This window comes from Anopheles gambiae, chromosome 2 (assembly GCF_943734735.2).
Source record: "Anopheles gambiae chromosome 2, idAnoGambNW_F1_1, whole genome shotgun sequence".
NCBI classification, from domain to species: domain Eukaryota; kingdom Metazoa; phylum Arthropoda; class Insecta; order Diptera; family Culicidae; genus Anopheles; species Anopheles gambiae.
In genome coordinates, this window is record NC_064601.1 from 101251258 (window position 1) to 101263751 (window position 12494).

A 12494-nucleotide genomic window follows, 5' to 3' on the forward strand; every position below is an offset into this window, starting at 1 on the left:
CTCTTCGCTCACCCTTCGCGAAGCTCCGACGACACGTCACGCCAGGGAGCTGGCGGCAAGCCCGCACGACCCGCGTGTCGCGTGACACAAAGGGCTCTGCAAACCAATAGGAGAGGTGGCGTTGATGATGATACGCTGGGCCGGCTTTTGCTGTATGCATATATCCGTCCGTGCTTTTGACGGCCGTTACGGAACAATTGTTTGGCAGTTTGTCAAGAATTGGTGAGTTTATCTGCATCCGCTCCCGCGCCATCACAAGACGTCAAGAACCTCCCGTTTTGACATTGTTGGGGTAGAACATATGATTCAATAGTTTACGAGAGAATCTTATTGAGGTAAGACATGGAGCAATTATTGAACTTTTTGAGTGTATTGGTGCTGATCATCCAAATATTTGCTGGTGTTATTTAAAAGGCTCCTTTCACTTTCGACGTATGGATCGTAGGTCGAGCGTAGCTTCTCTAAGATGCGGCGGCTGAGACTGGGGTGACCTTTAGGCATTTTCTGCCTGAAAGCGTATGTCAGGCTACGCCGCAGATGCAATGTGTGTTTTAAATTTTTTTTTTAATTTATCAATTTATCATACAAAAACAGTATTAACTATAGTACATTTTCATTTATTTTTATATTGTAATACAACAACATCTCTAGAGTGTACTCGGGTAGCCTTTAATCCCAACAGACTGTTCATACGCGTTATTCAGAAATGAAGGATCAACATAAAGATGGGATGATTTGTTGCTAACCAGGAGGTTGGAATTCCCCATTTATATCATTATGGGGAAAAAAACAATCCACCAAAAATTTACATAATGTATATTTCATTTAAAACATAATGCAATAAATAAGATCTACAATTAGGGCTTTCCACAGGACTAAAATCACTGCAACAATAACACGCTTCATACAGTTAATAATTACGAAGATTGCTTCAACTGTTGTGTTGAATGATTTAATCAGTAGGATCTTCTTCTTCTTCTATTTGGCGTAACGTCCTACGCGGACATGCCGGACTATACAGGCTTTCGATACTTAATTCATTACTACGCAGCCGGATAGTCAATCCTTGCTACGGGGAGACGGTTCATTCTGGGCTTGAACCTATGACGGGCATGTTATTGAGTCGTTCGAGTTGACGACTGTGGCACGGGACCGCCCTCATTAAAGGTAGGATTAGGATCATTAAAGGTACCACGGGATTAGGATCATTAAAGGTATATCGTTAGAATCATCGATCTCGATCTGTCGCACATATTTACAGGCTATATCGACAGGCTCGATCTGTCGCACATATTTAAGGTTCATAAAAAAGATAAAATCAGTTTTTTGGGCTACAGATCGAACACGAAACCCATAAAGAAATATCAAACCTTGGAGATTTCGTCAAAACCAATTAAAAGTTCATGCTAACAATCTTTCTTGTTCCTTGGAGTAGTATATTGAATAATTAAAATTGTGATTACATATTGTGATTAAAAAACACGAATTTGCGCTGGTACGGTCGTTGAATGTACGGCCTAACATGCTCGTCATGGGTTTGGAATGAACCTCACGTGGCTATTTAATAAATAAAAAAGAAATAAATAAATATTGTGTTTGGACCATTGATATGGGAAATTCCAGGTATATTGCATTTTCGATCGCAAATTTTCTCTATCTCTTGCTTTTGCCCTACTCTTGTGCAATGCTCTCTGCGGTTCTGATGTGGTGTGTAATATGCCGCCCGATAATTAACAACCAACTAACCAAACTAACCGCCTTCCAATGAAACGATACACCCCTTCGATTGCACAAGCGCGAGCGACCAACTTCCAACCCCGAAGCCGAATGTCAACAAAAACGGCGGGGTGGTGAGATACAGTGATGCAGACGAAGAGCTGCCTTTCCTCTTCTCGTTTTGTTTTGGGATGATGAAAACGGATCAAATTCACACGAGGTGCATCTCACGCCACCGTCCTCCAAAGGCAAAGCGCAGCGGAGCCTCACAGCGTGAGAGAGCCTCACGGGGAGGTGGATGATGATCTCGGTGTTTGGTTTATGCAGTGGACGGGATTACCGACCACTTTTAAGGAAGGGGATGACCTTAGAGCGACAACGGCTCTGTGTGTTGTTGGGGGCTAGTTTGGTTGCTGCACATTGAATTTGGGGCATTGGGGAGCTGCATAGGAGCTGTGAAGGTTTTACGCGAGAGTGTTAGTGGTCCCTGCGGTGGTTTGTCTTCTTACTAGCTCGTACTGCCCCCGATATCTCTCGTGCAAGCATTTGAACCAATAAACTAAAGAAGAACTGGTTTTTTTTTGTGGCAGCTGCAGCAGCAGCGTGTTGCCTTCGAAAGCAGCCATTTGTTCAGTCGGGGGGAGAACACAGCCCAAGACACGGCCCGGAGCAAATAAAAAGCGTGATAAAAAGCGAAACTTTACCAGCATCATCACTTTTAGTGATGTTTGCGATCTTCTTGGAAACAACCGTGCTGGTATCGAAAGCCTTCTCCAAAAGGTTACGCTTACAAACCTCCAAAATGGGCGCCAACACGCTTCTCCCAATAGACACGCTTCTCCACATCGCGAGCATAATTTTTTGCCGACTGAAAATCGATCGTGGTGAATCTTCGGCACCGAGAGCGAGCAGACATACGATATATGATCGAGACCCAAGTGGGGGCGCATCAGGTTATTCCATTTATGCCTCTTTTCTGTACTCGATCCCCCCCCCCCCCCCCCCAAAATCCCGCACTTTCCTCGTTCCCGCAAACAGGTTTGTTTTAATAGACGGCGTTTTCTGTGTGTATATGTTTGCTTCCAAATGATCTTTTGTAGTTAAATGCCAAATTCAAATTCCGCGTGTGACTTGAATCATTAGAAGGTAAAAAGATCTCCTCTTCTTCTGCACAAACTCGGCATGGGTCTTGCCGTGTGGCCTTACGAATTTCTTCGATTTTTCTTCATCATCGGCTGATAAAGAAGCGGGGGATTTGATGATGAGCGTTCGCCAGTTCCCGCCAAGAGCATGTGGTCTTATTTGGAGAGAGAAAGACGTTTGATGGTTGGGAAGTGCAAAGAGCAGCCAAAAGCAAGAAGGTCATAGTGTGCGAATATTATGCGCGAAACCTGTTCATGTTGTTTCACCTCCAAACTATGAACACAGTGGCAGGAGGAGGTCTCGTGGGGTTTTGTTATATTTGAAGCTCCCAAACCCCCAGGGGGTGGCCAGACCCAGGTTCGCAAAATGAGTGGTAAAAATTAGAGACTAAATTTAGCGGCACGCCAAAGGAGGTCTCTTTCGTCGAAGGAGAGCTTCTTTGTAGTAAAGGGGGGGGAGTGGTGGACCCAGTTTGGGGGAAAAAGGTCTACGGTTAATTTTAAACTATTCAAGATCGTTAGGCCTCCGCTGGAGGACGCGCTGCTAGACTCACTATTTTCAGTGATTTGAATCCCCTTTTTTCCTGTGGTCTGAGGGATTTTAAGCCTTAACTCACTGTTTAACGATTCAACTCTTCCGCTGTCAGCACCGACCTAGTGTCTGTGATTCATTCTTTTGGGATTCAACTCGCTAACTCTCTGGAACGAATAAAAATGTCTTCTTTTGGTACTCTATTCTCTCCTACAGTGTGAACAAAACCTAAAAGTCATAAGAAATGTGTATATACTCATCAAGTAGTGAAAAGATTCTTATAAAACCGTCGTATTGAGACGAATTCAGGCATTGAATTGTAGGATTCAACTCGCTCATTTACTCTACGCGCACATCTCTAATTGCGTCTACCAATATCGTAATAACTCTAACAGGCAGCAACTCTTAGCAAGATTAATCATGAATCACTAGAGTAGGTTTCATTTATTTATTTATAAGGTTTGAAGTTCTTGATGAAAACTTTCCCTGTGCCTAAGCAGTGATCCTACCGTTGAGCAAATATCCTACTCCCCAGGGTAAGCGAATCCAACCGAAATGCCAACTTTGGAACAAACTGAGGATCTTTTTGGTTCTGTATATAGGCTTGCAAATTGGATACATTGGAAAAAGCTCAATTTAACCGTAAAACATAATTTCGACTGAAGGCATTCCATTGAACTAATGGAAATTACGTTGTGCCCCGTACATCGTTCCTCATCAAGGCCTTCTCTTTAACAAGCCACAATTCATGGAATTCCCTTTATTTTTGTAATAGTGATTCTTATTAAGTGACCCTAACGCTGATCACATTGTCGGCCCCGTATTAAATTATGAAAATGCGTTTATTCGGTTCCAAATGACTGAGCCCCAGCGTTGATGGACGAGCTAGACAAAATTCCCTCGGGGGATTTTCCACCGAACCCAAGCGTTGTACCAAGTGCGTGCGATAAATGCACGCATAACTGTCATATTTAATGATCAATCTTTGTAAATTTTCTATCGATTAGAGGGACATCCACAGGGGAAATATATATTGAATGTGACCGATGGGAGGATTGGCATTGAGACATTGACACGAGGCAACATATGTTCTGAGAAGCGCAGCAAAAAAAAAAGCCAATGACCATCGTCCGTCTAACGCGCGGGCGCACATTGCGTGTGTGTCCAGCTGGCATTAGAAAGACCCTGTGGTAGGTCCCCCCATTAGCACACGGTTCGGGGTTTCTCTGATTGCTTCACCCTCACCGACGGGCTGGTCTTTTGCTGCTGGTGGTGGAGTTGTAAAAGAAGATCAATGTTGCTGTACATCACAAATCCGGCAAAAGTACACTCTCCGAGTGACTACCGTTAAAATGATACGACTGACTACTACGGGTTGTGTGTGCGCGCGCGCCTGTTGATTGTGTTCTGGTGGGGGTTAGGGAAAAGCGGAACAAAACTTGCGGGGTAATATGATGAGAGAGTGCCGCCAGTGTAAAGGCCAATGGCCACACCGCCAACCCCCCACATTCCCAAATCGCCACCTTTGGTTCGCTCTCGCTCCCTCCCTTTCCCAACCTGGTCAACGAGCGAGTTTGAAAGTGGAGCAGGCACAGTTATGTTGTTTCCATCATTATCGGCTTATTCGGAAATATGATGGCGTTGTTGTTGTTGTTGTTGTTGTGGTGGCTACTACTCCCCTCTACCCCCACCGATCACCTTATTTTCTGCTGTTGCTTCTCCTAGTCGATATCGCGCCGTGTGTTGTGCACACATGAATCGTTCGGCGATGATGATGATACAATGTTGCAATCGTGTTTGGTGTGGTGGCATTGGGAAAATTAACTCGGAAAAACAACATTAGTTGATCGATGGTGTGAGAGGGACATGACAGGGAAGAGAGGCAAGCCTATTTCACCAGGCTAAAAATGAGATTTCGTACTCTCTGACAGGTTTTTCGTTGTTGTTGTATTTGAAACAGGATGTGTTATAGACACCTTGGCCGAAAAAGGAACAAAATCCAAAGTAGTAGCAGCAGCAGGTGGTGCAGGTTCGATTTTGTTTGCAATTTCTGAATGTTATCTTCTCTTGCAATTACTCTTTACCCAACGACGACAATAGTGTTGGGTAAATCTGATTCAGATTCATGAATCTGAATGAATCTTTGGAATGATTCAATGAATCTGTATCTCGGATGGAAAGATTCATGAATCTCAAATATTGATGAATCTTCAAAGATTCATGAATTTCGAAAGACTCATTAATCTCGAACGATTCATGAATCTCAAAAGATTAACGAATCTCTAGGGATTCATGAATCTCTAAAAAATCATAAAGCTTCTTGGCGTAACAACCTACGTGGTCATGCCAGCTTGTACAGGCTATCGAGACTTCTTGGCAAGTACCACGCAGCCGGATAGTTTGTTTTGCTACGGGGATACGGCCCATGCGAGGCTTGAACCCACAACGGGCAAGTTTTAGCTGGGATTGAGCAAATTCAATATTTTGGAAATCATACATCTCTAAAGATTCATGAATCCCTAGAGTTATATGAATTTTAATGGACTTATGAAGCTTATAGATTCATGAACCATACGAGATTCAAGAATATTTAGAGATGCATGACTCTTTGATGATTCGTGAATCTTTGGAGATTCATGATTCTTTGAAGATTCGCTGTCGTTTGGTTTGCTTATAGAGACTTTCAGCATTTGAGCTTCATTCGTCTTTTTCATAGATTCGTGAATCTTTAGAGACGCGTGAATCTTTAAAAATTCGATTCGAGATTCGAATCACTCACCAATGAAGATTCATATGAATGAATCGCAACGAAAGATTCATGAAACCCAACACAAGACGGCAATGTTAATAATAAAAAAAATTATTTATTAGTTTTCTTTGAAGAATATGCTAGCAAAATCATGTTCGTTCATATAGGTTCGCAATGTTTGTTATAAGTTGAGCGCATCTTAGTGCCTTTTCTTACATTTTTTTAATTTTTAAAATCAATTCTTTTGCCTCCAAAAACGTCAACACACTGTAAAAGTGATAGTCTTGGAGAATATTTTTTTGGCAGTTGATGTTTTGATTTTCCCTCCCATGATCATTTAAGTTAGAATGCTGTAAATTCAGCATGTTTTAGTATAAATATTTATCAACTTGTTTGATTGACACATTGCATCTTCGTTTTTAGCCTTGTAGAGAGTTTTTTTTTACGATTTTTACACATGCTTTACTACTATTACATTTTAAAATCTCATTTGCCTATTTTTAAATTTTAATAACCACTTTCGCGTGTCAGTTTGGTGTGTTCGTTTGTGTGATGACATAGCCGCCAGCTGCCATAAGTCTAGTCCATATCCATAAATCTAATAGGAAACATTAAACTTTTTACTGTATAATTTGTTAGCATTTTGTCATGATCGTGTGCATGCACTTCTTGAAAACAAAATTGAAGCTTAGATATTGAAGTTGAAAGACAAGATGTTGAAGAACATTGCGTTATTTTACAAAGATAGACAGTAGAAAGATATTCCCCGACATTCCAAAATCCCTTCAGTGATCGTATTCTGGCTCGATCACTCTTTTGCATCTCTATTTCATCACAATATCCTCAAATATTATTACACCTTCCCTTTTGCCCCTCTGAGACCACTCTTCCCATTGTGATCTAGAGCGGCTAGAGGGGAACTTTGTCGGGTTTGAACTTTCGATCGCGCGCGTCGTCGTCGTCTAGCACACTGATTAAGGGCATAAACTCGACCGACAACAACAACTGGGGTGCGCTTGATTTCGTCGCCGCGTCTGTCCCGAGCTAGCGGCGACTGCCTGCTGATACCCAACGGTACATTTCCTCTCCCTTCCCACCCTATTGTGTCTATACTTAGATTATGTCATCGGCTACTTGCCCTCTGCCGGTCAATTCTCGCTCGGCGCAACGGTGTGAGCGCTTGCGTGTGCCGCCGGGTCTGCCCCAATGTTGCCTTTTGCCGTTGTCCACTTTCTACACCTTTGCGGATGCAGGAGGATGCGCAGGGTGGGGTGGGGTGGTGTTACTGTGCAACAGAAAGTCAGCACATATCCACCCCCTACTACTACTACTACTGCCACGACACACACACCATAGAACACACGGAAAGGTCTTTCTTTTCCCGGCATGGTTTGCGCGAGCGCTTCGACCGATTGGCGAACGAAAATAACCTACGAACTCTCTCTCCTTCTCTTCCTCTCTTTTTCGCCTTTTCCTGGCTGGCGGACTGGCTACACCTCTTGTCAACCCCATTTTGTCATATTCCGGCACACGGTGTGTCCACGCGGCAGCAGCAGCAGCACTGCGTCTGTCTATTTCGGGTTCGGTCTACGACGCTGCGCCCCCAAACAGCACGTCCTCCTGGGCAACACCATCTCTCCATCTTACCAAACGGCTTGTCACCAACACCCTGGTTTCGTCTTCCCAGCTGTGTGCGCCGCTTGGTGATGACAGATGGGGGTTAGAACTGACTTGACCGACTGAGTCTAAGTTTCGCACCGATCCCGAGAGAGTCATTGCTCTGTGCCGAGACTGTAGCATGAACGAACTCATCTTAGCTCTAGCAGCTCCCGTTCTCAACACGCCTGGCCCCGGTACTATCGAGACACGATTGTCGTCTCTTCCCCAGCGCATGAGGGAACGGCGGCATCCAAGAGCCAGATTTGGATCATTCGATGTGTGTCTGTGGCCGTTGTTCCATTGCCCGCGCCCTGACACCGCGTCCCATCACGGAAATTCGGCAAATTGTTGGAGTACACAGTCTGAGAGAGCAGGGAAAGGGTTTCTCAGGGAAGTTGCGCAAACTCGTGTCTCGGCCGTCGACTGACCTCCAGTAGTGAAGACCAGGGGCTATTTTCTTACTATGCCATATGCTTGGTGCTGGGAAGAGCGATAATGCTTCAGTGAAAGATGGCATTTAAAGGCCAAAAGAACACATTCTCTTCGGGTTGTAGTTGAGAATGCTGTAGCCTCATCTGTTGGAAAAGTAATTTCACATTTTAAAACTGGAGATGAAAATGAAACTGAAATTGAATCATGAAAACTAACTAGCGATACTACTTCAGAACCTTCCTATTGGAGACTGGTAAACCTTTCCAATACAACAGTTCCCCTCTATTGGTATGGTTTTGTTCCTTGGTATTGGTATGGTTTTGTGTGTTCCGCCTTAGCAGAGACGAGACAAGGTAGAATGCATTCTAATTTGGCACCCCAAAACTCATCCACATCGTACAAAAAAAAAGGAGTCTCCCTTTCCGTTCGACCAACGAAGCGTGTGTGCTTCCAATGAATTATTTATGAAGTTCTTCCGTGTGCGGTTGGTGCACCTTCTTGTTTTGCTTGTCGACACACACACGCACACACACAGGTCCAAGGTAAAGTCCGAATATATTGGGAAACGCGGGGAGTGTTCGTTTGCTTCGCCGGTGCTCTGTTACACACACACACACACACCCCACAGGACAAGGGTTAAGAAGTTTTCCGTTCCGAAATCGTTCTTTTAGCCGCAGCTAAAGAAAAGTCTATCATGTGGCAGAGTGTGTTCGGTTGGGATATGTTGGCGCTGGGATATGTGGAATTGGACTGACTGGCTGTCCGGTGTTTTCGTGATGCAATTAAGACTTACGAGTCGACAAAAAACTATTGGGGCGTTACGCCACGAAGAAGAATTAACTCTGAAAGTATAGGAATATAATTGCTGACAAAGATTCGTCATGCATCATGTTGGTTTTAAGGTTTTTCTTTACATTTTCTTATTTCAAACTTGTGGTTGTGGTTGCAATGTTGCAAGCAAGCTGGTGGAATAGTAATGGGAAAATGAAGTTTTTGTCGGAATCGATTCCGGCTAGTTTCGCAGTCTTCTGGAATCGATTCTGGATAGTAGGTCCGCAATCAGTTTCCGGAATCGATTCCGGCATCGGCTCCGGAATCGGAATCGACTCCGGAATAGATCCATTATCATGGAGATTTTCGCTCCGGAGTCAACTCTGGAAACGGCTCCGGAGTGAACTTCGGAATCGGCACCGGAATCGGCACCGGAATCGGCACCGGAATCGGCTCCGGAATCGGCTCCGGAATCGGCACCGGAATCGGCTCCGGAGTCGACTCCGGAATCGGCTCCGGAATCGGCTCCGGAATCGGTTCCGGAATTGGCTCCGGAATCAGTAATTGATTCCGAACATGGAATCGGAATCGGGTAGGTTCGATTCCGAGCTCCTATCACTACTGTGGAAGTTTGCAATCGTATAAGGGAGTGTTGCAATCGACTAGGGGAATTTTGCAAGTATACTGTGGAGCTGTCATCAGACTATGGATGCCGCTGTAAATACCCCACAATATTTTCGTTAATTTTACTAACTTATCATGTTTAAGTATGGCTCCGCAGCAGGATATATTTAGTAGTCATTTGTAGAGAGCTGAATGCAACACGAAAACAAATTCAAATGATGTTTTTAAGAAAACATCATCGGTATCAATTCGAAGCTTTCTGCACCGGCACCCACAGTCTGATGACAGCTCCACAGTATGCTTGCAAAAATCCCCTAGTTGATTGCAACACTCCCCTATATGATTGCAAACTTCCACAGCTTGCATGCAACATTCCCCTATCGATTTGCCACATTCCCCTACCGATTTGAACTATTCCCCGACCCTAAGAGATTGAACTATTCCCTTATATGATTCGAAACCCTGTAACCTTTTTGTTTGAATGCTATCTTGACAATTTAAAATGATATGTGACAAAGAAGAACTTGTATTCCATCATCGCATCAATGTTTGTATTCCATCATCGCACAGAATGGAGGAATCTATTATTAGGCTTGTGCTAAATTTGTAACCGCATTGGGGAATTCCTTCCTTTTTTACTGCATTTTATGATGCATTAGTCGCCTTTGGAGCAGGTTGAACGTATGGTTAAATCTAAAGCGTGTACGAGTGGAACTTTGCTGTAAATTATTATTTTAAGAATTTCGACATGGAAGTATCGACTTTCGATGTTAAATGATTTCAAAGCCCTCGAATGAAGTTTTTGTTGAAGCAAATAGCAAAAGTCTCTTTTAAATGGTTTGAAATTGAAAACGAGAATCAATTACAGTGAGGAAATTGAAGGAACATTCAATGAAAAGCCATTCGTACACCCCTGATCTGTGCACCAATGTTCAATGTTTTTAGATTGCGGAGTGTAAAGATGAACGAAAGATAGAGGTGTTTATTGGGGTTTAATCTTCTTCTCTATTGCCTCCCTCCCTCACTCTGTGATAGATGTAATCAATAGTAACCAACTTTACTCGAAACATGGTTTCCCTTTTCTACGATTTCTAATCAATTTTCCTTGCTCTTTTCATGTCTCCTTTTTTTCAAAAATACAGGCTACGTGCTGATGAATGGTGTCGACAACACAACAGGCTTACTGTCCACAAACGCTTCTAGCGCGGTTTACTCTGCCCCCGGCGTGGGAGCGGTCTCGGTCGCCACAGTCATCACACCGACAGCAGCAGCGGCAAGCACAATCATAACCAGCGGAATGTCCAGCATGACGATCGTAGCACAGCAGCAGCAGCAGCCAGCACCACAAGCCGCCCCGCAAGCGGTGGACTACAGTGCCCTGAACGGAACCGCTGCTGCGAACGAAGCATCGACGGCTGCTTCCAACGCCGCCGCCACACAGGAGTACTACACGGAAGGCGGCACCTCGCCTGCTACGGCGGCGCCCGTTACCAACGCTGCAATAATAGCCACGGCCAACACTAGTAATAATAGTTATAGCACTCCTGCCCTCGTCAGTAGCCATCCGCCGAGCAGCAGCAGCAGCAGCAACAATAATGGCGTCAGCAGTAGCATCATCAACGACGGTGCGGCAGTCGTCACGGCCGCCACCGACGTCGGAAAGGTGATGCTGATGGACGGCGGGATGGTGGGGCCGCCAGTAGCGAACAGTGGCGGCGGTACCATCGTCGTTTCCAGTGATAACAACAATCCTACTAGTAGCAGTAGTAGTACCGAACACAACGGGATGCCTTTAGAGCAGCTGAAGCAGCTGCTACAAACACAGCTTGATTACTATTTTTCGCGGTAAGTGTGTGTGTGTGTGTGTCTTTAAATCTCGTAAAATCCCTCCAGCTAATCGAACCACCCCAATCATTCTTGTTGCAGAGAAAACCTTGCGAACGACACATATCTCCTGACACAAATGGACAACGATCAGTACGTGCCAATCTGGACAATTGCGAACTTCAATCAGGTGAAGAAGCTTACCAAGGACATCAAGCTGATAACGGAGGTGCTGCGTGAGTCCCCGAACGTGCAGGTGGACGAGGATGGCCTAAAGGTGCGCCCGAACCACAAGCGGTGCATCGTGATATTGCGTGAAATATCGGACAACACGCCGGTCGAGGACGTTAAGGTACTGTATAGCAGCCATTGGAGCAATGGAGGGGACCATAATTAACGTACGCTTTTTTTTTCTGAATGTTGGTTCCGTTTGTTTAGAACATTTTCCAAGGCGAAAACTGTCCGCGCTTCATTTCCTGCGAATTTGCCCACAACAACTCGTGGTACATTACGTTCGAGTCGGACGAAGACGCCCAGCGAGCGTTCCGGTATTTGCGCGAGGAGGTGAAAGAATTCCAGGTGCGTACCTCGTTTGCATCGCTGCTTCGCTTCGGTTGTCCACATTTTCAACAAATAATAACGATTTTTTTTGTTTGCTTTGTCTGCTTCCAGGGTAAACCAATCATGGCGCGAATAAAGGCCAAACCAATGAACCGGCTACCGATCACACCGGTAGGCGGTGTGCCGATGAAAAATGGACTGAACGGTTTCCGGACGACGCCGCCGCCGGGTTCGGCCGTCGCGGCGGGCGCTGCTGTCGGTGGTGTCATACCGCCGTCGGCCGCTTCGGCCACTGCCGCCGCGGCAGCAGCGGCAGCCGCGGCCGCCGCTGCAATGGGCGGCGTAACGACCGCAGCGTACGATCCGGTACAAACGGCGCCCCTGAATGCGGCCACCATTGCGACCTACCCGAATGGCCAGCGGTACATACTGCAGCACAATGCACCGTTGCCGCAGGGCTACAACACGGCCGTGCACATGTTTG

The 12494-nt window shown here is 45.2% G+C and overlaps 1 protein-coding gene across 12 annotated transcripts in view; it reads left to right on the plus strand.

Moving 5' to 3' along the window:
- LOC5667392 (la-related protein Larp4B) overlaps nt 1-12494 on the plus strand; it is a 52689-nt gene that overhangs the window by 27604 nt on the left and 12591 nt on the right. For all 12 annotated transcript variants that reach the window (XM_061650416.1, XM_061650423.1, XM_061650421.1 and 9 more), the window contains 4 exons: nt 10768-11470; nt 11552-11801; nt 11888-12028; nt 12122-12493. In XM_061650416.1, coding sequence (XP_061506400.1) covers nt 10768-11470; nt 11552-11801; nt 11888-12028; nt 12122-12493 — 1466 coding nt within the window. The remainder of the gene's footprint in view (nt 1-10767; nt 11471-11551; nt 11802-11887; nt 12029-12121; nt 12494) is intronic.